This window comes from Ruditapes philippinarum, unplaced genomic scaffold (assembly GCF_026571515.1).
Source record: "Ruditapes philippinarum isolate M1 unplaced genomic scaffold, ASM2657151v2 ctg7052_1_1_1_1, whole genome shotgun sequence".
Classification (NCBI taxonomy): Eukaryota; Metazoa; Mollusca; class Bivalvia; order Venerida; family Veneridae; genus Ruditapes; species Ruditapes philippinarum.
Genome location: NW_026854234.1, coordinates 1 through 26730, shown reverse-complemented (window position 1 = coordinate 26730; position 26730 = coordinate 1). Strand labels below are relative to the sequence as shown.

The following is a 26730-nucleotide window of genomic DNA, read 5'->3' as shown; positions in this document are numbered from 1 at the left end:
CCAAACAAGTTATATTTTTTATTTGCTACAGAGTTTTACCATTTACCTGTCTTAGGTGTATTTAAAGGTTCCACTAAATAAGTAAATTTCAAGGGGACCTTTTTAATAAAATCTTAATTTGTTATCAAGTTCTTTTCAAGTGATGACTGTAGAATAGATCTTTTTTAAGTGATACAAGCTTGCAGATCTAGACAAGTTTTCATATTTGGTAATATTATAAAGTGGGTAAGGTAAACTAGCTGTAATGATTGGATGCTTTTACCATACTAAGAAGTGACACCTTCAGCTGCCCTTTTTGTACACATTAACATTTAAGTCATACCAATGCAATGCAGTAGCGTAGCTACTATTAGGCCATGAAGGCACGGGCCTACAATTTGGTCAAGAAATTGACATTTTCATAAGTTCCAAAATACAATAAAAACAGGCAGCAAGGATGGGGTTGGTAGTGGGTTCAAGCCGTAAAGTTGTGTGTATGATTTACAATCCTCAGTAAAGTTTGCATCTAATCAAATTCATAGTTTATAATTATTGTTTTGATAGTTTTACTTGAACATACTAGGAACGTGCATTTTGCTCTTTTTAATCTGAACTAGTTTTTGGTTTCTGGGGGCTAAGCCCCCAGACCCCTTTTATGTGCCTACAAGTTGAAAAAAGCTGGCTACGCCTCTGCAATGTACAGTATATATGTTATAACATTTAGTGTTATGTTTTTTTTTAATCTGGAAAATAACTGTTAAAAATCATTGAATAGATTGACACTGTTGTGAAATGTTCTACAATTGTTAGTAGCCCTGATTTATCTTTAACAAATTCTTCAGTGGTGAATACCCTGCGGTTTGAATATAGGTTAAAATATTCCTGGAATGACCTGAGTGGATCATATCATTTTATCGTTTTTCATGAAAGATCAAGACTTGTTCAAAATGTACCAAGCTTAAAATGAATAAATGTTGATAAATTTTTTAAGTGCATTATAGCTAGAATAAATTTTAAAGCATAATTTCTCCTTCCATTTTACTATTGGGCAAATAACAGTTTAACTAAATTGGTTGTTCCGGGATACTCATAACTTTAAAATTGTTTTCATTCTAGTTAATGTTTTAATGTAGTTTCAGTTTGTTATAACTGAACTAGAGCATTATTTGTGAGTTACTTACTTTTGTGTCAAATATGCAAAGTTGGGCCCACATCATGGTCTTTTTGGGGTCATAATTTAGGTATAAAATTTCAAATTTTAGCCCTAAAATTTCTTTAAAACTTACCCTAAAAATTCCTAATTTTAGCCCTAAAATTTCTTAAAAATTGCCCTAAAATTTGCCCTAAATTTTTTGTCAGAAGGTGCTGGACAGCCTGTAATAGTAAAAACTAATACTAATGATAAGATTTCATCTAAATCTATATGTCTTAAATTGTCTATATGTCTTAAAAATATGTCTTTCATTGCAAAAGTCAGCAGTCACTGATTTTTCTCTAATTATCTTCTGTGTCTGTTTGGTCATGAAAATATGATTTTATTCAAAGCCTGATAAAGAATAATTAAAGAATATGAAAATTACATAAAAGACAATAGCAGACTGGACAGTTATTGTGCCCACTGATTAATGGTATCATTTAACAAATGGTGTTAAAATGTAACTATGTTTTAAGTCATACATATAACAAGGTATTAGATGCATCAGCAACACTTTTTCAAAAGGCATTTAAAACTTTAAATTATATTAATAAACTGTACTATATGGACATAGATATAAACAAAATACAAAAAATTACCATCTTGTTTGAAAAATATTGACAATTGAAATACATTTTGTATATCTTTTGTATTTGTTTTTTTATACAACAACAACAAAGAATATCGGTTCTTATTATCGGAAGAAAAGTGTTGGTGCATTTGTAGTTTCATATTTACTTGGTTGAAAAGTATTAATAAAGAACCGTAGGTTTTTAATAACTACAAATAAATAAAAAATGAAAAATGGCTTTGAAAAGATTTTTTGGTTTATTGAGACAGGTACTTGTTATTTTACATCAAATAAGAAGAGGACCTGTTAGATTTTCAATTTGTCATAGAAATTAGGGGCATCAAAATATTATTTAAATAATGATTATCTTGCTTTTGTGAAAAATATCAAGTATGTTTACTATGCCGATTTCAAATTTATAATTATCATTTTAAGTTGTTACCCTATCCAATTTCACACAATTCATAGGATGCATTAAACTTAAATTTGTTCTTTATTTATAAAAAAAATCAATATTTGTCCAAAAGACAAAAATTTAAAAAAAATTGCCTCTTCTGGGGTTTGAACCCACACCCTATCAGAACTCTATGTCCACACTCTACAGAAAGGATTCTGCATTGGGCATTTAATACCTTAAAGCCATTATTGCCATCATCTGTAAAAAGTGCTCAATAGTAAAAAAATTCCCATACAAACAGTATCACAGTAGTTTATTCCTTCCTCTATTTGAAAAGATACATAATAATTTCATAGATTTTAATGAATTAATTTTGTTAAAATATTTTACTCACGGATGAGCATAGTATCTTTAAGCTATTTCAGTTTATAAAGTGGTAGTTACACAAAATATAGAATATTAATTATGGAATTCTTATAATATTTATTTAAAGCATGTACATATTTACTTTGTACATATTTACTTTATTATTGTGAATGCCTTGATTATATAATCGATGATTGATCGAAAAGGGTTGTTCCATTATTTTATATGATTGATTATGATTTTTGTCCGATGAAGAAAATATAATAAACAAGATCAACAAGGAAAGGCAGCGTTCAATGAATGCAACCCCCACACGATCCAGCAACAAGAGCCAATATTTTGGACCCCTAAAATTTAGGCCTGGACCCCAGTACTTTTCTAGGCTATGCATCCACTGGACCCCTAAAATATCAAAGAGATGTAAAACCTGGACAAATATTACTTTATGACTGCTTGGACAACACATCCATAAAAAATGAACCCCTTGGACAAATTGTCTGAAATACCCCCCTTGGACACCTCTTCCATACCCATTGGACAGACAATTTTTTCCATAACCCTTGGACAATCATTAATACATACACCCCCTAGGACAACACATCAATAAAAAGTGACCCCCTTGGACAAATTGTCTGAAATACCCCCTTGGACAATCATTAATACATGCACCCCCTTGGACAACACATCAATAAAAAGTGACCCCCTTGGACAAATTGTCTGAAATACCCCCTTGGACAATCATTAATACATGCACCCCCTTGGACAACACATCAATAAAAAGTGACCCCCTTGGACAAATTGTCTAAAATAACCCCCTTGGACATCTCTTCCATACCCCTCAGACAGATAATATTTCCTATAACCCTTGGACAATCATTTATACATGCGCCGGTAAAAAATGACACCCTTGGACAAATTGTCTAAAATACCCCCCTTGGACATCTCTTCCATACCCCTTGGACAAACAATATTTTCCATACAACCTGTCTGAAACACCCCATCCACCCAAGTGTTTTCCACATCCCTTTCCGGGGCCTTTGACAATATGGATTTAACACCCCATTGGACAACTCGGTGACAGTTGAAGGAACAATGACCCCCCCTTGGACAACTCGTCTGAAATACACCCTTGGACAACTCTTCCATACCCCTTGAACAGGAAGATCTACTTGGACAATCATAATTCCATGGCTCCTAAAGCATAAGTGACCCCTTTTTGTACAAACACCCAACAGATGAACAAAAGTTATTTTAATTATCAACAACCTTTGAAAAAAACACATGATATCGGAAAGAAACAAATCCTCTTTTTCAAAACAATACCCCCCTTGGACAGTGTTATCTGAAATATGACCCCCTTGGACATGTGTTTTTAAAATACCCCCCTTGGACAAAAAAATACCTCTTCCATAGGGGGGGTGCGGATAATTTCTGGAATAGCCCAATGTACATAAGCGGCCCAGATGTGAAAGGTCACACGTGACTAGTTTTGTTTATCAAATTGTGTGACAATTTACTTTCTATTTATTCCTTACATTTTTATTAAGTTTCTACTAAAAATATATACATATAATAAAAATATATAATGTTACTCCATCTTTACATCAAAACATATACAAAACAATACGTATTACTTTACTTTACTGGAGTTGAGGTCGCAAGACGTCATCATCGTCTTCTATAACCCCCCCATGGTTTTGTACCCAGTTCTGATCCGGTATGGTGGTATACTGTGTTTCTCCCATGAATTTGTCCAACCTGTTTTTAAAGCTATTAAGTGAAGGAGCATTCACAACCACTTCTGGTAAATTGTTCCAGTCCGAGATAACCCGTAGAGAAAAGAAATGCTTTCTAATCTCAGTTCTACATGATTTCACTTTCAGTTTATACCCATGACCTCTTGTATTTGCATTGTTATTTAATTCAAAAAACACTTCATAGTTAATATCCTCCTTATGATGTAACAATTTAAAAACTTCAATCATGTCACCTCTAAATCGACGATATGCTAGTGAAGGCAATTTCAGTGTTTTAAGTCGTTGTTCATATGACAGATTTCTTAGTTGACCAACTAGTTTTGTTGCACGTCTTTGTACTGATTCAATTGCATTGATGTCTTTCTTAAAACGAGGATTCCAAATAATGTTTCCATATTCTAGATGAGGCCTAACTAGGGTTTTAAATAATTTCCCGAAAGATTTCACTGTGAAATGCAGAAATGTTCTTCTCATTAGTCCTGTAATTTTATTTCCTTTATTGATGCAATCATTTATTTGCTGTCTAAATTTCATATTCACATCAAAAGTAACTCCAAGGTCTTTTACAGATTCACTGTTTGAAATTTCATTTCTGGTGTTGTTTACTTTAAGATGGTAGGTATTATTGACATTATGATTTCCGTAGTGTAATGTAGTGCACTTGTTTGCATTAAACTTAAGTAACCACTTTTCACTCCATATACTTAATTTGTCATTGTCAGATTGAATTTTCTCTATATCTGCATCATCATTCGCTAAATTGTACAGTTTTGTATCATCAGCAAATAAACGCAATGTTCCTTCAATGGCATCTTCTATGTCGTTAATGTAAATCAAAAATAGTGTAGGTCCTAAGACACTTCCCTGTGGAATACCACTGGTGACTTCAGTCCATTGAGATTTTTCACTACCAATTACAACCCTTTGTCTTCTATCCCGGAGAAAAGCATCAATCCATTTTAATAATTTACCATTAATTCCATAACTTTCAAGTTTCTTCAATAATCTAACATATGGAACAGTGTCAAACGCCTTTTGAAAATCATAATAAATACAATCAAAATTTTGACTACCGTCTATCCATTCCGTCCATTTTTCCATAACTTCCAGTAATTGTATAGCACAAGATCTCAGTGTTCTGAATCCATATTGTGAATTTGAAAATAGATTGTTTTCAGTCATATGTTTCACTAATTGATCCCTTACCACCTTTTTCCATAAGCTTACAGGGGACACAAGTCAAACTTACTGGTCGATAGTTTCCTGCCTGGTTTCTCTCCCCTTTCTTAAACAACGCTTTCACATTTGCCGTTTTCCAGTCAATCGGTGTTTCTTCTTCTTCAAAAGATTGATGAAATAAAAGAGTCAATGGTAAACATATTGCATTCTTAACTTCTTTCAGGACTCTAGGGTGTAAGAAATCAGGTCCACATGATTTAGTTACGTTAAGATTTCAAGTAATTTCATGGTAATTTGCTCATTGAACTGTACTTCCAAGATACTTTTACCAGAACTTCTATCATTTATATATGGAATATTGTTCAAATCTTCAATAGTAAATACAGACTTGAAAAACCTATTTAGTTCTTCAGTTTTTTCCAAGTCATTTTCCGTAATCGAACCATCGTCTCTCTCTTTAAGTCTGCTATTCCATTTTGGACTTTTTTGCGAGAATTCACATATTTGTAAAATGCTTTCGGATTTGTATCCTCTGCAATTTTTGTTTCAAAGTTATTTCTGGCTTTACGACATTCACGGGTAGCTATATTACGTTGACGACAAAAATATTGAAAGTGAACATGTTCATTTGTTTGTCTATATTTGTTCCATGCCCTATGTTTCTTTTTCACCGCTTTAAGAGCTTCTCTAGTCATCCAAATTGGTTTATTACCCCTATTTGATGATTTGATTTTCTTAACAGGAATATGTTTTTTCATTGATTCTGTTATTTTATCTTTGAAAAATATCCAATTTTCATTCACTTCTTTACCTTGAAATTCACTTATCCAATCAACATTACTCAAGTCAGTTTTCATTTCATCATAGTTTCCTCGATCATAAGTAAATGACTCTTTCATGTATGCCTCATTGCTGGAATTACAGTCAATACCAAAGGTAATCACTATATGGTCACTTTTACCCAGGGGACTGAAGTGTTCAATATTGTTCACTAAAAGTTCTTCTGATGAGAAAACAAGATCTAAAGTACTTGGTCTTTGGCCGTTTCTGTATCTTGTATAAAATTCTATGTTTTGATGAAGATAACTATCACGTACAGCTTCTATAAATTCATGACTTACATGATTTTCAGGCGCACTTGAAATCCAATGCTTCCAGTCTATATCACGATAGTTGAAATCACCCATAACAACTACTCTCGATTGTGTTTCATTATTCAATGCACTAATCATTTCATTTATAGCTACATTATTTTCCGCACTCGAGTTAGGAGATCTATACACTAATCCTACGAGAAGCTTCTCTAAATTGTTAATTTTAATTTCACACCAAATAGCCTCTTTAGCAGAATTCTCGTTCAGTTTTTTATATTCAGTTACTTCTAAGTAGTCTCTCACAAACAACAAAGTTCCTCTACTTGCAACATTTTGAAATTTTGGATTACAGAATACATGATATCCTTGTAAAACATAACTTGAAAGGTTCGGATTCTCTAGATTCTTTTTAAAAGCTTCTGTCAATCCTACAATATCAGGTTGATGTAAATATACTAATGCTTCAAGTTCTGACCATTTATTTGATATAGAGTCTGCATTTGTGTAAAGACATTTCAAGCCATTCTGATTTTCAATTGAAATTGAATTTTCAACAGAGTTTATACTAGTGTTTTGACTAGAATGATCACTACTTGCACTTGATTGACTAGATACGGAATTTACATCACTACCGACATAGTCTCTGTCACTTTCATTATAAATATCAGTACTACTAGTATTAGCAGATTGACTAGAACTAGATTCTTCAATGTCACTATCACTATAAATTTCAGTGCTACTACTTTCAAAAATCAATTCAGTAGATTCAGAGTCACTTTCACGAAATATTTCAGTAGAATCAGCATTAACAAAATCTACATTTGACTTACTGATCATACAATCAACTTCAACAGGTGTGCTATGTACATCCTCATTCCTTGAGGTTTCAAAACACGGAACTTTTGAACTTAATGAACTGGAAACATTAACAGAACTGTAACTTTTAACTAAAGTGTCATTTATTTCACAGTCTACTGCCTGGGCGGCTTCCCACCCAAGCTCTTTCCTAAACGGGGTCATTTTTAGAAGCACTGTATCCTTGTGCACCTTTTGAATTTGATTTACCCCTTGTTTGAATCTGCGAGCTACCTAGCTGTTCATTTTTCTTAGGACTTGCCGTTATTATTCTACTGTTTGCAAATCTTTGGCTAAATCTTGGAATTCTACTTTCCCGCTGAGACGGTGACAAAATTTCAACATTATCAGGTTCCTGAAATCTAGGACCAGAATTATAAGCTACTTTACTTGCTAATTCAGCTTTCATTTTCTTGTATGTGAACGACCTGTCCATAACTCTTCTTCTTGCTACTTCTTGTTTCAGTTCTTTATTCATCTGTCTTTGTCTGAAAGTATAATCTGGTGTTACAGTCACCTTTGCAAAGTTAGTTTTTTCCTTGAGTTTTGCACTGTTTTTTAAAATATTCAACTTAGCCCTATCATTTGTAAATGATACCTTCAATGGCCGAGGATATTCCTCTAGGTTCTCACGCTCCCTGCCTAAACGCTCAACATTTTCAACATTAGCATTTTCAATATTTAATGTAACACACATTTCTTGAACTTTCAATTTATCATCATCACGTTTTTCCTGAGTATTTTCTCCAGATGGTTCAGATAGATTATATACAATCAAATTACCTTTCCTTTTATCACGTTCATGGTAATCTCTCACTGCTTCATCCATGCGGTAATCTAAATGTAAGTTACTTACAGTTTCCATTTTCTCCTCTAATGCGTTTACTCGCGACTCCAATTTTTCATTTTTGACAGTTAACTTTGTGATAGCACTGAGTACTTTCTTCACGCTTGGAATAGCTTCTCTACAGCCTGTACAATACCAAAGGAAATTTTCAACAAGTCCTAAATCATGCAATTGGTCATGAAATGATTCGGTCATTCCAGAACACCTTTCATCAATACAAAACCATTTATCACACAAGTCACACTGAACTCCATCATCATCATTTTCAAGCAATTCATGACATGCTGCACAGCTTGCCCTTTGACTATAATTATGCTCTGAATCACTTAATACAGACATATTATCAGTATCTCTCTGTTTATTTCTTGAGTTTTGTGAAGGTTTATTGAAGGGCATCTTGGTCGGATTTCAGTTCTCAAAAAAGTCTTTAAAATATGCAGAATTTCAATTCAGAATGTTTCCTTAGTATACCACCATTTCTAGTTGAGTTGAGGGACTGGGTACAATAATGTGGGAAGAGGGGGTTTGGGTAGAAATGCCAATTTTTTAATCGACTTTGAAAACCATGTGTTGCCACCATAACCGGAACCGGAAGTGCAATATATTGCAATACGCTTCAGCAAAATGGCAATATATTGCAATACGGTTTTTGCCGTATTGTTACACCCCTAATACTATGTCACAATCCCGCCAAAAATAAAAATTTACTGCAACCAATCAGAATTGCCGAATTTAGGTGACATTTTCAGATCGTAGTAAGATTTTACATCAGCCATATTTGTTTATATTTGACAACGCTTAATGGTAACATTGTTAGAAATCAACTTACAGTAACTTTTGAATAGTTGTAGTAAAATTATATCAAGTATAATTATAGATTACTGTAGTTTATTGTAAATGCCATTGACATGTGTTCTTATATCGCTGAATTTAGGTTACTCCGGGATATATTTAAAAAGCAAAAAAAGAAAAAAAAATATATAGAGTTCTATACCTATCAGCGAAATTTTTCATTACCATTTCTTGTTGGGCGTCGTAAAGCAATGATAAATGGCGGTGTATTCCGATAAAAGCCAATTGCAACTTTTCGACTTACAAGATAACGATAGAAACCGAGAAACTCTGATTGAAAAAGGATGCGGGCCCCTGCGGACATCTATGGGGACCATAATAGAACAGGAAACCAGAATAAAGGGAAGCAGTGTATAGAATACCTAATGGCACTTTTAAAACGGAAAATGTAAAATAAAAATGAACAATTATTTTAACCGACTTCCCGTTCATAGGCTTTGCCTAATTTCCTATTATGAAATGGGTTATTACTTTTACTGTGAAATTATAGTATAAATGAATTGTTCATTTTTATTGTTACATTTACGTTTAAAAATTGTCATTTGGTATTTTATAGACTGCTTCCGTTTATTCTGGTTCCCTGTCCAATTATGGTTCCCATATAAGTACGCAGGACACCAGTCTACGCTTCCATTTTCAATCAGAATACTTCTTGTTGTTATCGTTATTAGAAAAGTTGCAATGTGTCAATTCAGTACTTCGGATGAAAATTTTCAAAACCATCACTATTGGCAGATACTCACGATACGGTAAAGCTTGCTTTGCTAGCAGGCCCTTCGGGCTAGCTCTTCGAGCTCGCTATAAATAAGGCAAAGCCTCCAAGTGAGCTCTTTGACAGAAATTATAGTACATTAATAACATACATGCCATAATTTTTAGACTCATTTCCAAGACACTATTTGGAGGTGGGGCATTGATCAGCAAACAAATTATTTTTTTAATTTACATAGTGGCATACAACCTTTATTACTGCTATTTTCAACTTGCAAATTTAATGACAACATAAACAAGACAAAATGTCAATAATTATTAACAGTTTTTTTTTATCTTTTTTTAAGTATTAAGGCATTGTAAATTCAATCAGTCACAGAATAGAATAAAGCTATGTTAAGTTAGGACAATTAGCCATGTCGTTTACCTGAAGCATTCCCTGAATCATGTAGATTTCATCACCTCATATTTAGCGGTAATTTTGACGGTGTTTGACCACTAATTACTGCCTGCAGGCAGATTAAATTTATACTGGCCAGTTGTTAATTACAGTCTATGACACCTTCGCTTATGAAGCCATGGGGGGGGGGGTAAACTATTAATCTTTTAATTGATCAAAATTATTGCTGATGATTGTTTGTCGGAAGGGGCACATAGATATAACAATCAAAGGATTAGTGTCACCATTGCAAAGCTGTAAGGGGATAATCATTCGTTATTAGCGTTCTTAAATAGTTTTATAAAAACTTGACAATAAGATTATATAAAAATGTAAAATTTCTGGCTACAAAGTAGTTTATTTATATTTTTTATATATATCCGGGACGTTATGGCATATATGTTAATAATGTTTTTACATTGAAAATGGCTGAACCCAGCTAAAACTATGGGTTAAGAATTCAATTTATTTTTTAATTGTTTTTATTTGATTTCCTTTTTAATATACACATGTAGTCTATAGCCTGGCAAGCCAAAACCCTGGCCCGCTTCGCTGTCCCGGCCTTTGACTTCCCCATATGAATAAGGCAAAGTCTCAAAGCAAGCTTTTTGACAGAAATATAGAACATTTTAATTTAAAAATATGGAAACAAATTTTTCCATCGACGGCTATATATTTTTTGTTTTCAATACACTTTTAACTGCAAACAATTTGTTACACGATTCACTCAACACAACCACACACTATAAATTCTGGTTCCCTGTCCTATCATAATTCCCATAGAAATGGGCAGGAGACCAGTCTCTGCATCCGTTTTCAATCTGTATTCCTCGGCTTTTATCCTTATCTTGTAATTCGAAAAGTTATGATTAATCAATTAACCATAATTTTGTAGTACTTCCTGTGAAAGTTTTCAAAACCATAACTATCTAGCAGGTATTCACGTTACTGCAAAGCTCGCTTTGTGAGCCTGCTCTTTGAGCTTGCTATAATTTAAACCCCAATCGGTGGCTTCACACTTAGAACTGCATGCCCGCACTCAACACAAACACACATTATATATGGCCATTTCATGTTTTATATGATATCTAAATTGAATTCATCCATCAGAGAACATAGATGGGAACCATAGTAGGCCTTAAATAAAATTATGTTTGTTTCCCCTTCCCAACCGACCTGACGATAAACCCCGCGACCAGGAAAATTTTATTTCAGTTTCAGGCCTGAAAATATTTTTTCTGTTCTTATCTGTGTACTAAATTGAAATCATTATAAAATGTTTTGAGTACGTAAGGGTTCCTTTTATTTTCCCTTTGTCATACTTTACCTAGTGAAAACTTAACTTGCATGTATGTACAAAAATAGTGTATACATGTATATTATTCTCATGAATTGTTTTCAATGTGACAAAATAGCCTACGTTCCACCTACATGTATTTCAAAACAGTTTGCAAAACCTCTTTTCATTGGTCAGTAAAATTAGAAAAACCTATTAAACACAAGGAAACAAATTACCGGAAGTGCTGAAGGTGGCGGATGACATGTTCAGATGTCAATAAACATCAATTAAAAATTGACTAATTTCGATTAGGACCAATTCTGAATTTACTTGGTGACATCATGATCAGGTTTTTCAATTGATTTCCTTTTAAACAGTTAAATATAGACATGTAGTCTATAGCTAGGCAAGCTGGGAACAAGACACTTCACCCCAGACACTTCACGGTGCACCCCTCAAATTTTGAAGACATTTCACCCCTCAAGCCAATGCCTAGACCAGCTTCGTGATTGCGCCTTTGACTTGCCCGTATAAATGGGTTAAACCATGAAACTTGAAAACTGCTTGTAGGTCATTTGAAAAACACCTTTATGTATGTGCACATGTTCTCATATTCATTTTTTTAGTCTTTGTTATTCTACTATTCATTAAACCATGAAACTTGAAGACTAACTGTAGCCGTTGGTCAAGTGCACATATTTAAGTAGCTTTCTATTCATGATGAATTGATGGTGATAAACAAACCAGAGTTTTGTTTGTTTGTTTGTTTATAAATGAAGATGTTTGAAAAATTATTAATTGTTTATCATGGCAACACTAGTCTGGGATGTAGATTAACAGGACAGTTGATCAATAATATCCTGGCAGGTGTATTGATACAGTCAATGAAAATGATGATCTACTCATGGTGGTTGTGTGAACCAGTTTATTTTTAAAATCCTATTATACACACAGAAGTTATTAAGAGAACACAAATAGGAGAGGAATTCCATGCAAGACCTTGATCATTAGATCAATGTCAAAGCCAGTGATTGATCTTAAGTGTATTTCTTACATGTCAGGTATTCTTAAGTGCATTCTATAACTGCTGCCTGTATGATTGGATTTGGCCATCGATTGGTACACATGACCACCATAAGTGGACAATGTTTCATGTGTGAAACCTTTCTCATTATGTCAAAGTTAATTTTAATGCAAGATCAATTAATTTTGGTGTATTTCTTTTATAAATCTTGTGTGCAGTTTTTATATGCAACTTCTTTTCAAAACCTGTTTTAAAACTAAAATGATTATATTAATATATTTTCAGAATTCATTTCGTTCATATTTGGTCCAAATTCAATACATATCTATAAGCACCATAAAAATATATAACACTAATATTTAGTTATTTACCAACATGTTGCAGGAGCATTGGTGTTCCTATGGACACGTTAAACAACAAAACTTCATTTCTGAAAGTCAGAATCAAGGTGGTGTTCATATTATGAAGTGATTGGAGAATAGTGTTAGCCTAACCTATTATGTTCTTCAGTTATCAGAGTATGAGTTTATTTAGAAAAAAAATACATGAAAAGTTTTCTTTTACAGAATTACCATTGGAGATAGAACCAATAGCGAACAAGTTTGGTGTATTTGCTAACAATGAGATATGTTTATCAGATATTAAAGTGTATGGGTTTGATTATGACTACACTTTAGCTTCCTACAAGGATGATTTACATCATGTGTTGTATGATCTGGGTAAAGAAGCTCTTATAGAAAAATACAAGGTGACTATTTCTACTATTGAAAATAAGTACTCGAAAAAGTTCCAGTTTTTTTGGGTTGTTTCTTTAGCAAATCTTTCTCTTTTTCCTATCCTGTTTATTTTAAAAAAATTCTCTGTTTTCCAAACAATTCTACAAGTTAAAAAAATAAGTCAGCATGATGTAGAATGTGTAATTTTATTAAGATTCATTACTATTTATCTGAATATAACCTTTACCAAACCCTTTAAGGAAATTATTCTGTTTGTAAACATGATTGCTCTATTATGTTGGGTGTATTAGTTTTATTTTTATTAAGTGAAAGAATTTCTTTGTTTTTCATAATTACATTTGTATGTTGATAATGACTTGTGAGAAGTGAACTTTGTCATTTATTACTGAAGTTCTATTATACATTGTGACTGCAGTGTTATAAATTTGAAACAAAAGTGAAGTACTGTGATTATGTTTCAAAAACTTTTATCATAAGACCTTCACAGACACCTGTATAGGAGAAACATTTTCTGAAAATTCCCAAAGCTGTTTGCCTTATGCAGATTTTACAGTACTTAAAAATTGTTTAATGGGTTATTTTAATGATGTGCAAAATGAACATTGTTTGGTTTTTGTCACAATTTTTATTTTCTTGATATTATAGTATCCAAAAGGTATTGGAGAACAACATTTCAACCCCGACTATATACTCAGAGGTCTACATTATGATATAAGGAAGGTAAGACAGTATCTTCAGATTTAATTAGGTCACATGGATACTTTAATGATCATATGATGAGTTTCAAGCTTAATTGGTGAAGGAAGAAATGTCCTGCACCATCTGAACTAAAACCATACATATGATCTGTAAATTGATTAATAAACATTTATTTTGTCAGATGACAATTTGAATCATTACTTAGATGTGGACTCAGATACAAGTAGGTGAAAGGAAAGATTTTTTAATCTTGTCAACGTTGTTTTTATGCAGCCACTCACATTGATGTTTAGGAAATATACATGTAGCATTGCTCTTGTCTGTCCATCAGGTTGTCAAGCTGCTTGTTTGAAGGCTGGCAAAACAGTGGAATGTAGGGGCATCATTCTGTGTCCTATAGACTTGTAAATTTTCTAGTTTTTTTTGTCTCTTGCAGCATTAACTATTTGGCACATTTGTAATATTGTTTTAACATATATATATGAAACAAGTATAACTGAGTATAATTTTAACTTTCAGGGTTTACTGATGAAAATAGATTCCTATCATAACATACAGCTTGGTACAGTTTACAGGTAATTTAGACTTTTTACAACTATTCAAATGCTAATTTTGGAAAAAAATTGATATATTTATTTGTCTAAATCATATGAATTTGTTAAGCAAATTTTGTTTTTGTATACATATTGAGAGGTTGGTGTGAGATGTTTTTGTCTCATTCTTAGCCTCATTCAAGTTTTACATCAACCAGTTTTGTTCTATTCCTTGGTGCTCTATGCCAAACAATTGCAGCTCTTATTTTTAAGAATGCCTCAAATACATGTATAATAATTACTCTGGAAAAAAGTTATGGAGTGAATGATCTGAAGTTTTGCACACAAGTTACTGGCCTAGACCTATATCAAATGGAACATTAATTTTGAAAATTATTTCCAGTCCCATCATGTCAAAAAAACGCACTGGAGTCCCTTTAAAGTTTTTTCTGTAAACTGTTAACAAGGAAGTTGAAACATTATTATGTGATAAATGAATGATTTTATATAAGATATATTGTATAAGTATATTGTAATATTTTACAGAGGAACAACAAAATTGTCAGACAACGAGGTGTTGGAGCTGTATAAAGGAACACATGTACCAATTAGTGATATGAATACATTCTATGGCTTTGTATGTAACATTACAAATAATCTCTCACATCATGTTTCATAACTTAATGTCAAATTCCATGTGTAACATTTAGTGTTGAAGAATCAAGTAGGAACAGCTGACCTTATTTAAATGTTTATGAATGTTATTGTGACAACTACATGAGTTATATACTGATGCTGATATTTACACCCCCAGATCAATTTTCAAAAGTGCTGAAGGTATTCTCTTAAATCTTTACACTTTGGGATCATAATAGAAAGTCAATTTCCAACAAAGAGCCATAACTCTGCCATGTATTTTGAATGAAATCTTCCTCAATATTATTCTGGTGATTCTACTTGAAAACTCTGCATGGTGACCAACTTGCAGTTCCTGGTTTAACCTTGGCATGTTAAGCTAAAACCATTATGCATACACACAACATACCTCTAGTGAAGTGTTATTTTTACCATATTGATCTTTCACCTTGCCCCTTAAATGAGTTTAATATTGATGGTTAAATATTCATAACTCTAAAACATCTAATATAATTATATGTTATAAATTAACAGGTTTAGGATGTTCTACTTACAGGTTTTATTGTTTTATTAGTGTTCTTGCTCTTAAGTTATGATTGTATTGTCTGGAAAAAACACACTTAGGCATTGAAGCTGTTTTAAATAAAATATTTTTGTAATCTCATGTAGTTTTCATTGTCTTGGTTAAATAAAATACACATGAGCCTCGTCACGGCAAAACCAATATAATGCGTTTGCGACCAGCATGGATCCAGACCAGCCTGCGCATCCACACAGACTGATCAGGATCCATGCTGTTTGCTTACCAACCCTATTACAAGTAGGGAAACTGATAGCAAACAGCATGGATCCTGATCAGACTGCGTGGATGCGTAGGCTGGTCTGGATCCATGCTGGCCGCAAACACACTATGTTGGTTTTGTCGTGACGCGGCTCATTTATATATATATATAATTTCAGGGTCCTATGGTTCAGTTAGTAGACATGTTTGCACCTCCAGAAATGAATCTCATAACTAATGTAACTGATGTAAGTTCTGTCTTTTAATAATGTTAACCTTTATAGTGATACGCTGATTTTTTCAATGTCAAATTGAGCTTAATTAAATATCTCAAAAGATGGTCATTGACCAAAAATTGATAATGACTAACATTAAGAATAAAATAAAAAGAAAAAGACTGCCCAACTCTTTTTGTAAATTGAACATTACCAATAGATTCGGAATGATATTTAAATAATTCATGTAGGTTCAAGGGGTTATTGATTAATTAGGCGACATTAATTATAAAATTGAAAACAAATATGAAGAAATGTTAAGTTCTTTTGAATTTTTTCTGAACAGTGAGTGTTTACTCATGGATGGGTATAATGTCAATTTAATACATATATGATAATATGGTTGTAATCTTACTGGAAATTGAGAAGAGTTTATCATGCTGTTGCTGGCAGGCAGTAAATGTCTGGTGTGTGCTGGGTTCTAAATCTTTTATTGTGATCATTACTGTTTAAATTTACAGGTAGAACAAAAGCCCCCACCCTCTCTTGAAATTCATATATAATACATGTACATCACATTGAGACAAACTACAATATAGAGTGGCTCCTACAACCAACTTCTAAATTATTTATTAAATTTATACTACAATAATATATAAACAAATGTAAATGCATTTATATTTTTTGGTAGCCAAAACTTTACTTGCCAGTGAATTAATTGAATAAAAGTAGATATGTGTATATCAATATCTGATATTTCTTTTTCTTTTTCAGTATTTTATAGAGAATAATATACCATATGATCCAGAATATGTGTTTTATGACATAAGAGTAAGTACAAAGTTAAACATCTTATGTTTATTATAATCTATTACATCTACAAAATTCAAACAATAAATGCAAACTTTACAATTAATTTGACTTTAATCTCAGGTTGTGAACAAATCAATACTTTCACTCATGGTTTCTAAGTGAACCTTATTCAATAATTTCAGTATTTTTCGGGTATGTTCAGGTCTTGAAGTATATTCAGGAACTTCACAAGACTAAAAACTATGATTACAATTGATTCGTGTATATGCTTTAATCTGTTCGATGAGAAGCCAACACATTTCAGGGATTTTTTGGCGTATTTTAAAGCCGATATTTGATCATATTCCCAATTGAAAATAGAATATAATTTTCCAAATCCACAGGAAAAAATTCCCAATTGAATTGAAAATTACAAAAAAAAAAATATTGAATAGGAAACTCTTAAATCTTTAAAAATTAAGCTTCTTAACCGTTATAGTGCTTAAATGTTTGAAGATGCCATGCTAGACATTGATTGTTTGCATTCATTTAATCACTGCAAGTTTTCATTCTGTCGTGCATTTTTCCCAATCTTTTTACAAAATGTCACTGAAATTCCCAATTCCATGGGTATCGGTCATGTTCCCAAAATTCTGGGGAAAAAAACCTGCATTTACCAAAGATTCCTCTATATAGGAATGTCTACTGATATTGTTAATGATAGCTTTACTAATGTTTAAGATAGTTATATTTGATTGTTTTCAGAATGCAGTACAAAGTGTCCATACATCAGGTCAATTACACTCGACAATCATGGGAAATTTAGGTAAGTTGATAAATATATTCTAGTGGGATTCTTCAATACTAGTGACCTGCACTTAAGGTTGTCTATTAAGTCTGTGTTAACTTTCTGTCCAACAAAATCTGACTGACCTGGCCAGTTGTCAGACTAATTTTTCTGTAACTTAACAAAATTTGTATTATATATACCTGTTTATTTTGTTTCAAACAGGACACCTCGAGATTTGTAAAAACATAAAGATTGATGTAATGAGTAAATTATTGTAAAGTATACAAAGTGATTTATCCTAGCCTTAAGCCCCTACTGTAACTTGTCAAACTAGAACTATCACTAAATGTGATTAATACCCCCACAAGACTGCTTCGGAAATGAGGATGTTACTAGTAACAGAATATCTTGTTAAAGAATTGAAATATAGAGTTATGGTTGTGGGCAATTAAAGATAGTTGTGGTTCTTGTATATTGCATTTCCTTTCAATGTGGTTGGCCATTGATGAAGTTTTATTGAATTACTCTGTAAGAAAAGGAACAAAGGGCAATAACTCTATAAATACTGAAGATGGAGTTATAGTTCTTGTGCACTTCACTTCCTCTTTTTGTGCTTGACCATTGTATGAAGTTGTTTTGAATTTCAACCAGTACGTTTAAAGTTATGCTCCAGACAAGGAAAAGTATAGTATCGAAGGGCAGTAACTCTGTATTTTGTCAAAATGGAGTTATGGCTCTTATGCACTGCACTTCCTTTTAATGTCCTTGACAACTGTATGAAGTTGTATTGAATTTTTCCAAACAGTAGTTTTCAAGTTATGCTCTGGACAAGGAAAAGTAACAAAGGGCAATAACTCTGTAATTTGTCAAGATGGAGTTATGGTTCTTGTGCACTGCACTTCCTCTCAATGTGCTTGACCATTGTATGAAGTTATATTGAATTCCAACCATAAGTCTCCAAGTTATGCTCTGGACAAAAAAAAGCAATGGAAAAGTAACAAAGGGCAGTAACTCCGTAATTAGTCAAGATGGAGTTATGGTTCTTGTGCACTGCACTTCCTCTCAATGTGCTTGACCATTGTATGAAGTTATAATGAATTCCAACAATTAGTCTTCAAGTTATACTCCGGACAAAAGAAAGCAATGGAAAAGTAACAAAGGGCAATAACTCTGTAATTACTTTAGATAGAGTTATGGTTCTTATGCACTGCACTTCCCCTTACTGTGTTTGACAATTGTATGAAGTTGTTTTGAATTCCAACCAGTAATTTTCAAGTTATGCCCCGGACAAGGAAAAGTAACAAAGGGCAATAACTCTGTAATTAGTCAAGATAGAGTTATGGTTCTTGTGCACTGCACTTCCTCTCAATGATCTTGACCATTGTATGTAGTTATATTGAATTCCTACCATTAGTCTTCAAGTTATGGTCCGGACAAGGAAAATGCAACGGACGTCTGGACCGACCGACCAACCGCCCGACTGACCGACCAACCGACCACCGGGTGACTCCTATATACCCCCCCAAACTTCGTTTTTGGGGGTATAACTATGCACAACTTACCTTGTTAGTAACAATAAGAATAATAATATCTATTACTTTCAAAGTTTCTTCAGTATTGTTAATATTCATATTGTATATTTGGCAGTGTTTGTAATTTAAAATGATACAAGGTTTTTTATTTTCTTGTTGCAGACAAATACCTAGAGAATGGTCCACACATTAAAAAGATTCTAGAAAGACTTGCAAATGCTGGGAAGAAATTGTTTATCATCACAAACAGTGGTTTTCCATTTATGTAAGTTGCTAATTTGAATGAAATAATCTATGTTTTCTTCAGATAAATTATCAGTTGTTACAACCTTTAATTTTACAATAACTATATGAATTGCTCGTGTAAGTAACATCAAATACACAATTACATGCACTACATCTAGAGAATTTCAGATTTATTAAACAGACTTGAAATACGTACCAGTCCTGATGATTCCCAATTTAATTTTTTCTATTAGAAAACATGTCCTACTCGGTTATTTTATTTTGAAATTGATGAAATGATAGCAGTATACAATCATTGGTTTGTTTGAAAATGGCTTACAAGTTTGTCTTAGTGTTGTCATTAAATTGATGTATTATGTATATAATGTTATGTTTACTAAAACTATTTTTGTGTCATTTGAATGAAAGTAAAAACAAAAAAGGAAAGTAACTTTGAAAACATCTTTATTAGAAATATTGTTATGTTTTTACAGAAATTCTGGCATGAAGTATATGGTTGGTGAAAATTGGATTGACTTATTTGATGTAGTTGTTGTCAATGCAAGAAAGCCAAAATTCTTTAATGAAAATACAAGGTAAGAAAAATTTTGACTCTCGTCTGTCAGAATATACTTGTATAGTTGTGCATTTATATACATGTACATGTAAATTTTATACCATTTTCGAGTCTACTTCTTAGACCAATATAACATGTGGGGAAACATTATCCTGACCCATGTGAGGCTTTAATTGTTGATGCTTGAACTGACAGTCAACTTCCTGTGAATTGATTGCTACTTTTGACCTTAACAAATATAAGTTTTACTGGCAGCAACTGATTCTACCCATGTAACCATGCTCTCCCAATAATTGTCTACAGTCCGACCCCGGTTATTCGACAACCCTTTATTCGAATACCCGGCATTATCCGAAGTAGATCGGCGGTCCTGTTTTTATTTCTATATAAAACAATATAAATACGAGCGTATTATTCGAAATGCATTATCCGAATACCTCCTATTTTTCGAAGTAAAATTTCGGTCCCGATTATACAATTATGAAAGAATTTCACACCTATTATTCGAAGCCAGCCTAATTATTATTCAAAGCCAGACTAATTGGCGCAGATCCACTCGCTGACCAGTCGACTTGTGAAAAATATCTACAGTCATGTGTTTAATTAGACAAGCATGATAATAACTCTTTGTGTGTTCTTTAATCAACTATAATTACCGAAAATGAATAGCTATGCACAGTGTCCGATTTTGATGAAGATGACAGCAATAATTTTTATACAATCCGTATATGTGAATTTGTCAAAACATGCAAAACATTTTTTTCATTAATTGCAACGCTACATGAGAGCCTTAATTTATCCTAATCGAAAACACCAGAGTTTAGCTGTAAATACCGTAGTGACGACACGGCCATTATCAAGGCTTTGCGCGAAACGAAACGATACATAATGTAAAATAAAATGCAAGTATTTATGTCTTCAATGTCAATACAATAATTTTTACGCATCTTTTCTTAAATATTTATTTTTCTCAATTGATTAGAGGAAGCAAGTGTGTTGTAAACGGTAGTTTTGCGATGATTGGTCAAAGTGGAGTAGTTTTCGTCTATCACAATATTTCGATTTCGATTATTCGAACCCATCGATTATTCGAAGTAAATATTCAGTCCCAGGCACTTCGAATAAACGGGGTTGGACTGTACAATGTTCCCAATTCAGTCAGATTTTATTATTTTGCATTTTTTGGTAAAGAATATAAATAGTTTTGTTCAGATTAAACTTTAGACAAGTCCATTTAAGATATAAAGTGTGGTAAGGGTGCATGTAATGTCTTATTTTGGCCTTCTGTCTAAAACATATGTAATTTAATTGATTGATAGTTTAAAGCCCTTATGAAGTATATATTCATTTGCATTATGTTATTTCCAGTTTTTCTGCAAGTAATTGCCAATACATGTGTACATATCCAAATAATATTTTGTTGATTTATGTATGGACTTAAAGTGTGACTTCATAACTATGAAAAAATATGCCACATCAGAAATTCAAATGTGAGAAGCCAAGGTCTAATGACAGCTTTAAAAATAAACATGTTAATAAATATACAAATAAATATTATTTTAATATAAGTAAAGCCTGATATTAGATTTGTTTTTTACAGACCATTTCGTTTGTATGATCCACAGAATGAGAATTCTTGGCACAGAGTCAAACATCTGGATAAAGGTCAGGTCTATATACAGGTAGGAAAAAGCATGCTAAAAGAAATTGTATAAGGAAAGTATTAGGCAGAATGGAGTAAAAAAATGAAAGGTGGCTTTTTTGCTTAAAAACCTTCAGTCGATGCCAATTAAACAAGAGCTGCAAATACAAATTCATAACTGAAAGTCAATATTCAACAACTATAAGTCTGATATGGATTTTGACTGAATTTTAGTTCCTTTTGAACTTAGAAAACTTGCTTGAAGTTTTGCATGCAAGATCAATTTTAAAAACTCTGAAGTTATTCCTCTGATATATCAATCTTGTCCCTCAATCATTATCAGTTAAACCAGATAGCTTAGTTAATGAAATGTATCAGCATTAATACATTATTACATTGTATTTATATAAGTTTGATATTGTAATTTTCCAGGGAAATTTTCTTGATTTTCAACACATGACAGGCTACTATGGTTCAAAAGTTCTCTACTTTGGTGACCATGTTTACACAGATTTAGCTGTAAGTATTTGTTAGATATTTTATCATTTTTGTGCAAACAATTTTTGGAATGAACTGGTAATTATAATCTTGTTATATAACATACTAATTTTCAAGCGACATATTTCACTTTTTTTGATGTCCAGTTGTTCTTAATAAGTAATATATTTCAAAACATTGACTATTATAATGGTGATTGACCAATTATTGATAATGAAAAATAATTATTGTAAAATATAAAAAACAACATAAACTATGCAAAGATTGCCCCACTGTTTTTAAGAATTGCATGTTCCCAATACATTCTGATTTATGAGATTTCGATTGATCATTATTAGATAAATGTCTGAATGATACTAAAGAGGATATTTTCATAGTGTATGATATGTTACAGGATCCATCATTGAAGCATAGTTGGAGGACAGGTGCTATTATTCCTGAATTAGAGGTATGTTCTCTAGCTATATACCAGTCATGCTGTGTAACAAGTATAAGTCATTGGCAGCACAGATTATCAATGTAGATATTGTGTCTGATATTTGTGAAAAATGTCTGTAGCTTTATAAGGTCATTATTAAGACTGCAATAGGCTCTAGACTTTTCTTTATTTAATTAACTTCACTTAGATACAATGGAAAAATAAAAGAGTAGAATCAATTAAATAACATTGCTATAGGTTTTTGATATTATTTCTTACTTGACTTTCAATGAAAATTAGAACCTACCAGTAGGTTAAGAAGAAATTAATCTATATGTAAATAATGCCGTAGACTAGCAGAGGTATTTAAACATTTCTTAAAATCCATTGATGAATTTTATACCCTTGTCTTGATATAATGGTAAAATACACATCTATCTGTAAATATTAAATATCTATAATAGTTTATTTCAGCAATATTACATTTTTGTATTGATTATAGCAATCAAATTTCTCAAACTGTATTATTATGAATATAATTTTTTTTATGTTTCTTTTATTATCTCCTCTGAAAAGGGGGTATGGTTATAGTTTCCTTCCATCCATCCCTTATTTTGGTCAGGAGCAAAACTCAAAAAGTATTTCAAATGTTAACTTGAAACTTCATAAGTGGACAGATCTCATTAAAGAGGAGTGCAGCGCATAACAAAATAACTCTTTTTATTCTCATATAATTAAGTATGTAAATGTGACTGGCAATGTGTATGGAATGTCCATTTTTAGCTCACCTGACCACAAAGTAGTCAAAGTGAGTTATAGTGATGGGGCTATGTCCATCGTCGTGCATTGCGGTCGTTCGTTGTCAACAATTGGGTTGTTAACAGTCTAGCAGTTACAATTTTGATTGGATCAACATCAAACTTTGTCTCAATGAAATACAGATCAAGTTCGAAGACTAGGTCACAGGAGCTAAAATAGAAAAATCTTGTTAACACTCTAGTGGTTGCAGTTTTGATCCAAATATTCTGGAAATTTGTCAGGAATGTTGTTTTGATGATTTCTAGGTCATGTTTGAATATGGGTCATCTGCAGTCAAAAACTAGGTCACAGGAGCTAAAAATAGAAAAAGCTTGTTAACACTTTAATGGCGGCAGTTTTGATCCAAATATTCTGGAAATTTGTCAGAAAGGTTGTTTTGATGATTTCTACATCAAGTTTGAATATGGGTTATCTCCGGTCAAAAACTACGTCACAGGAGCTAAAGATAGAAAAATCTTGTTAACATTCTAGTGGCTGCAGTTTTGATCCAAATATTCTGGAAATTTGTCAGGAAGGTTGTTTTGATTTGAAGTCAAGTTTGAATATGGGTCACCTTGGATCAAAAGTTAGGTCACACTGCCCAAATATGGAAAAAACCATGTTTACACACTTGAGTTCACATTTTTGTCTCCATTGTCATCAAACTTGGTCAGGATGCAGACATTGCTCGGATGTGGTTGATGGGTCAGGAGAGCGATCCTGGGCCATCATGGCCTTCTTGTTTATGACTTTTCTCCTATTTGATGGGGGGATTTATGACTTCTTGTGTTTGTTTGTACATGCAATTGTTTTATATTTACAGTCAGATTAGAAATAAAGGTGATAACATGTATGTGTAATTGTTTTTGTATCTACAGTCAGAGATAAAGGTGATAACATCATCAGATTATAAGGCATCTGTTAGATGGTTGATTGCTCTACAACATTTGATAGAGGAAATGCAGGTAGGTTGTTATTAAAGGTCAGATATTCTTAGAAACAATGTTTGTTATCCATATGTTAGCTTGTAGTCCAACTTAATGAATTAGGCGTTGAGATATTCTGATATATTTATGCTTCCAAAAGGGAGAGCATATAGTTGCCACATTGTTTGTCAGTCCATAATGTCCGACTTTTCTTGTCCAGAATATAACTCTGACTCTACAAGAGTTATCATACAGAAACTTTGTAAGTAGATAGATCTCATTGAGTAGAAGTGCAGTGCTTAAGAACAGTAACTCTGCATTGCCTAATTTTGGAATTATTGCCCTTTTTCATTTTTACACTTTGAACTTTGTCCGGGGGACTTAAAGCTGCACGCCTCCAGATGAGCAAAAATATTTTGATAAAATCAAACCTGAGAAAGATGTAGTTAGATTTTAGGAAAAGTATAAAGATTCAAATTCTTGTAATAATTTACTTGTTATGTGCGATTAATGACCAATTTTTCACTATTTTTTCACTTTATTTCTACTGCGTTACTAACGCAGTAAGGGCAATGTTTGCACATTTTGACCTCTAAATGGTAATTTACGTGGGTTGTAAGTGCCATTGATAAAGTGTAAATTGCATTATTTTGGTAAGTTCACAATATTATACTGTTAAATACATTTTCAAATTTTCATGAAAAATAGCATGAATCTGGAGGCGTGCTGCTTTAACTCTGAAATTACAAGAGGTATCAACGTAACCTATTTGGAGAGCATCACCAAGTTCGATTGGCTCTTGTGTATGGGCAATATCTCCCCCAGAGCAAAAAATCTTTGACAAATCAAAATATTTTGACTAATTAGTTTGTATTCATTAAATTGAGACAATATTGACTGATCTGTAACACCATTATAGAGTCAAGCTTGTGGCAGTTTTCTTGTAACAAATGTTACAATGATTGATTTGAAACTTAGGCCTTCAAGTAAGAATAAACTTTATAAAATTATTTTAAACTTGTAAGGATAGATAGCATCACAAAGTTGGGGTAAATCATTACTAAATGGTAGCAAATTGTTGCCAATGCATTTCCACAAAATGTTACCTGTAGCATCAGCATGAATATATTGTAAAATACTTTTGTGTATATTTTGTACAGTATAGATTGTTTTCTCTGTTAGTGCAAATACATTCTTTGACTTGAGGACCATACACTGTTTTTCAAGGAATGGCACCAACATAAAGGTGTCAAATTGAAGGTTCTGTGAGATCTGCTGTATAAATTAACACATCTGAGGTGTTTCTGGAATTCTATATTTCACTCTAATCATGTGTATATGTTGAATTCTTCTGAAGTTGGTGCAAGGATGCATGGATTGTAGGCTTGCCTGGGCCAAAAAAACCTTCTTTGTAGAGGCCGAATATAGGCTGCTTGCCTCTTTTTTTATCCCCAGTTTGGTCCTCAAAATTCCCCAGTCTTTTGAAATTTGCCATACAATTTAGAACAAAATTAAATGATGGTGTTGAATGGTCTTTAACTTTCCAGTGCTTTTTGAGAACATGTTAAAAGTTTGTGTTAAATTTGAGACCCCTTTTCCCAAAGTTTGCCAAAGTCATGCATATTTTCTTCAAGACAAAGGCTGAGGCCCCTTCCCCAAAAATGGTGTTTTGGCCCTGCTTGCTCTCACCATTATCATCTAAATAGGAGAAAATCCTGGTTGTTGGACTGGTGTAAGGCGGGCAGTTGGGCATCAAACAAGATGGTTTCCTGTCAACTTGGTATATAGAAAAATAGTTTCTTGAAATGATATATTTCAATAAAATTTGGTGTATTTTAAGCTCATATGAAGACCTCACTTTGGATCATTTTTGGGTCTCCTGGGGTCAAGGTCAAGATGGCTGTTATGAAAATAGAAAATTTGATTTCTGTTCAATTACTATAGTTTGGAATGAGATGACTCAATGAAACTTGTTGTGTTGCAAGCTTGTGGAGACTTCGCTTTTGTGTCCTTGAAGATCAAGTCAAGGTCACTGTAACTAAAAATAGAAAATTGGTTTCAGGTTGATAAGTAAAGTTAGGAGTGATATTTTCTTAAAACTTGGTCTAAAGCTAGCTTATTTGAAGACCATGCTTTAGATTGTTTCAGGGTTTCTCAGACCCATCCCCTCTCTCCAATCATTCAAAACAATATTAATTTTTCCATCAGCTGTAATTATAAAATGTTTACTAATTTTGTTTGTTTCTTCATTAGTTTTCATTTACAAAGGACATAGTTTCATTGTACATTGCTGGTATTCAAACTTGCTGGTATTCAAACTAGAACAGAACTTTCTACATTGGTGATAATTGAAAATCTGGTTTCTTAGCATTGCCATGTTTCGTGT

General features: G+C 32.7%; 1 protein-coding gene across 1 annotated transcript in view; it reads left to right on the top strand.

The window, feature by feature from the left end:
- The window catches only part of LOC132739503 (5'-nucleotidase domain-containing protein 3-like), a 34420-nt gene extending 9508 nt beyond the window's left edge, over nucleotides 1-24912 (top strand). Inside the window, exons 2-14 of the mRNA XM_060727221.1 lie at nucleotides 13112-13293; nucleotides 13928-14002; nucleotides 14501-14556; nucleotides 15061-15151; nucleotides 16111-16179; nucleotides 16921-16977; nucleotides 17704-17764; nucleotides 19423-19525; nucleotides 19980-20081; nucleotides 21663-21744; nucleotides 22137-22223; nucleotides 22597-22650; nucleotides 24297-24912. Coding sequence (XP_060583204.1) covers nucleotides 13112-13293; nucleotides 13928-14002; nucleotides 14501-14556; nucleotides 15061-15151; nucleotides 16111-16179; nucleotides 16921-16977; nucleotides 17704-17764; nucleotides 19423-19525; nucleotides 19980-20081; nucleotides 21663-21744; nucleotides 22137-22223; nucleotides 22597-22650; nucleotides 24297-24398 — 1121 coding nt within the window. The 3' untranslated portion in view covers nucleotides 24399-24912. The remainder of the gene's footprint in view (nucleotides 1-13111; nucleotides 13294-13927; nucleotides 14003-14500; nucleotides 14557-15060; nucleotides 15152-16110; nucleotides 16180-16920; nucleotides 16978-17703; nucleotides 17765-19422; nucleotides 19526-19979; nucleotides 20082-21662; nucleotides 21745-22136; nucleotides 22224-22596; nucleotides 22651-24296) is intronic.
- The last annotated feature ends 1818 nt before the right edge of the window (nucleotides 24913-26730 follow it).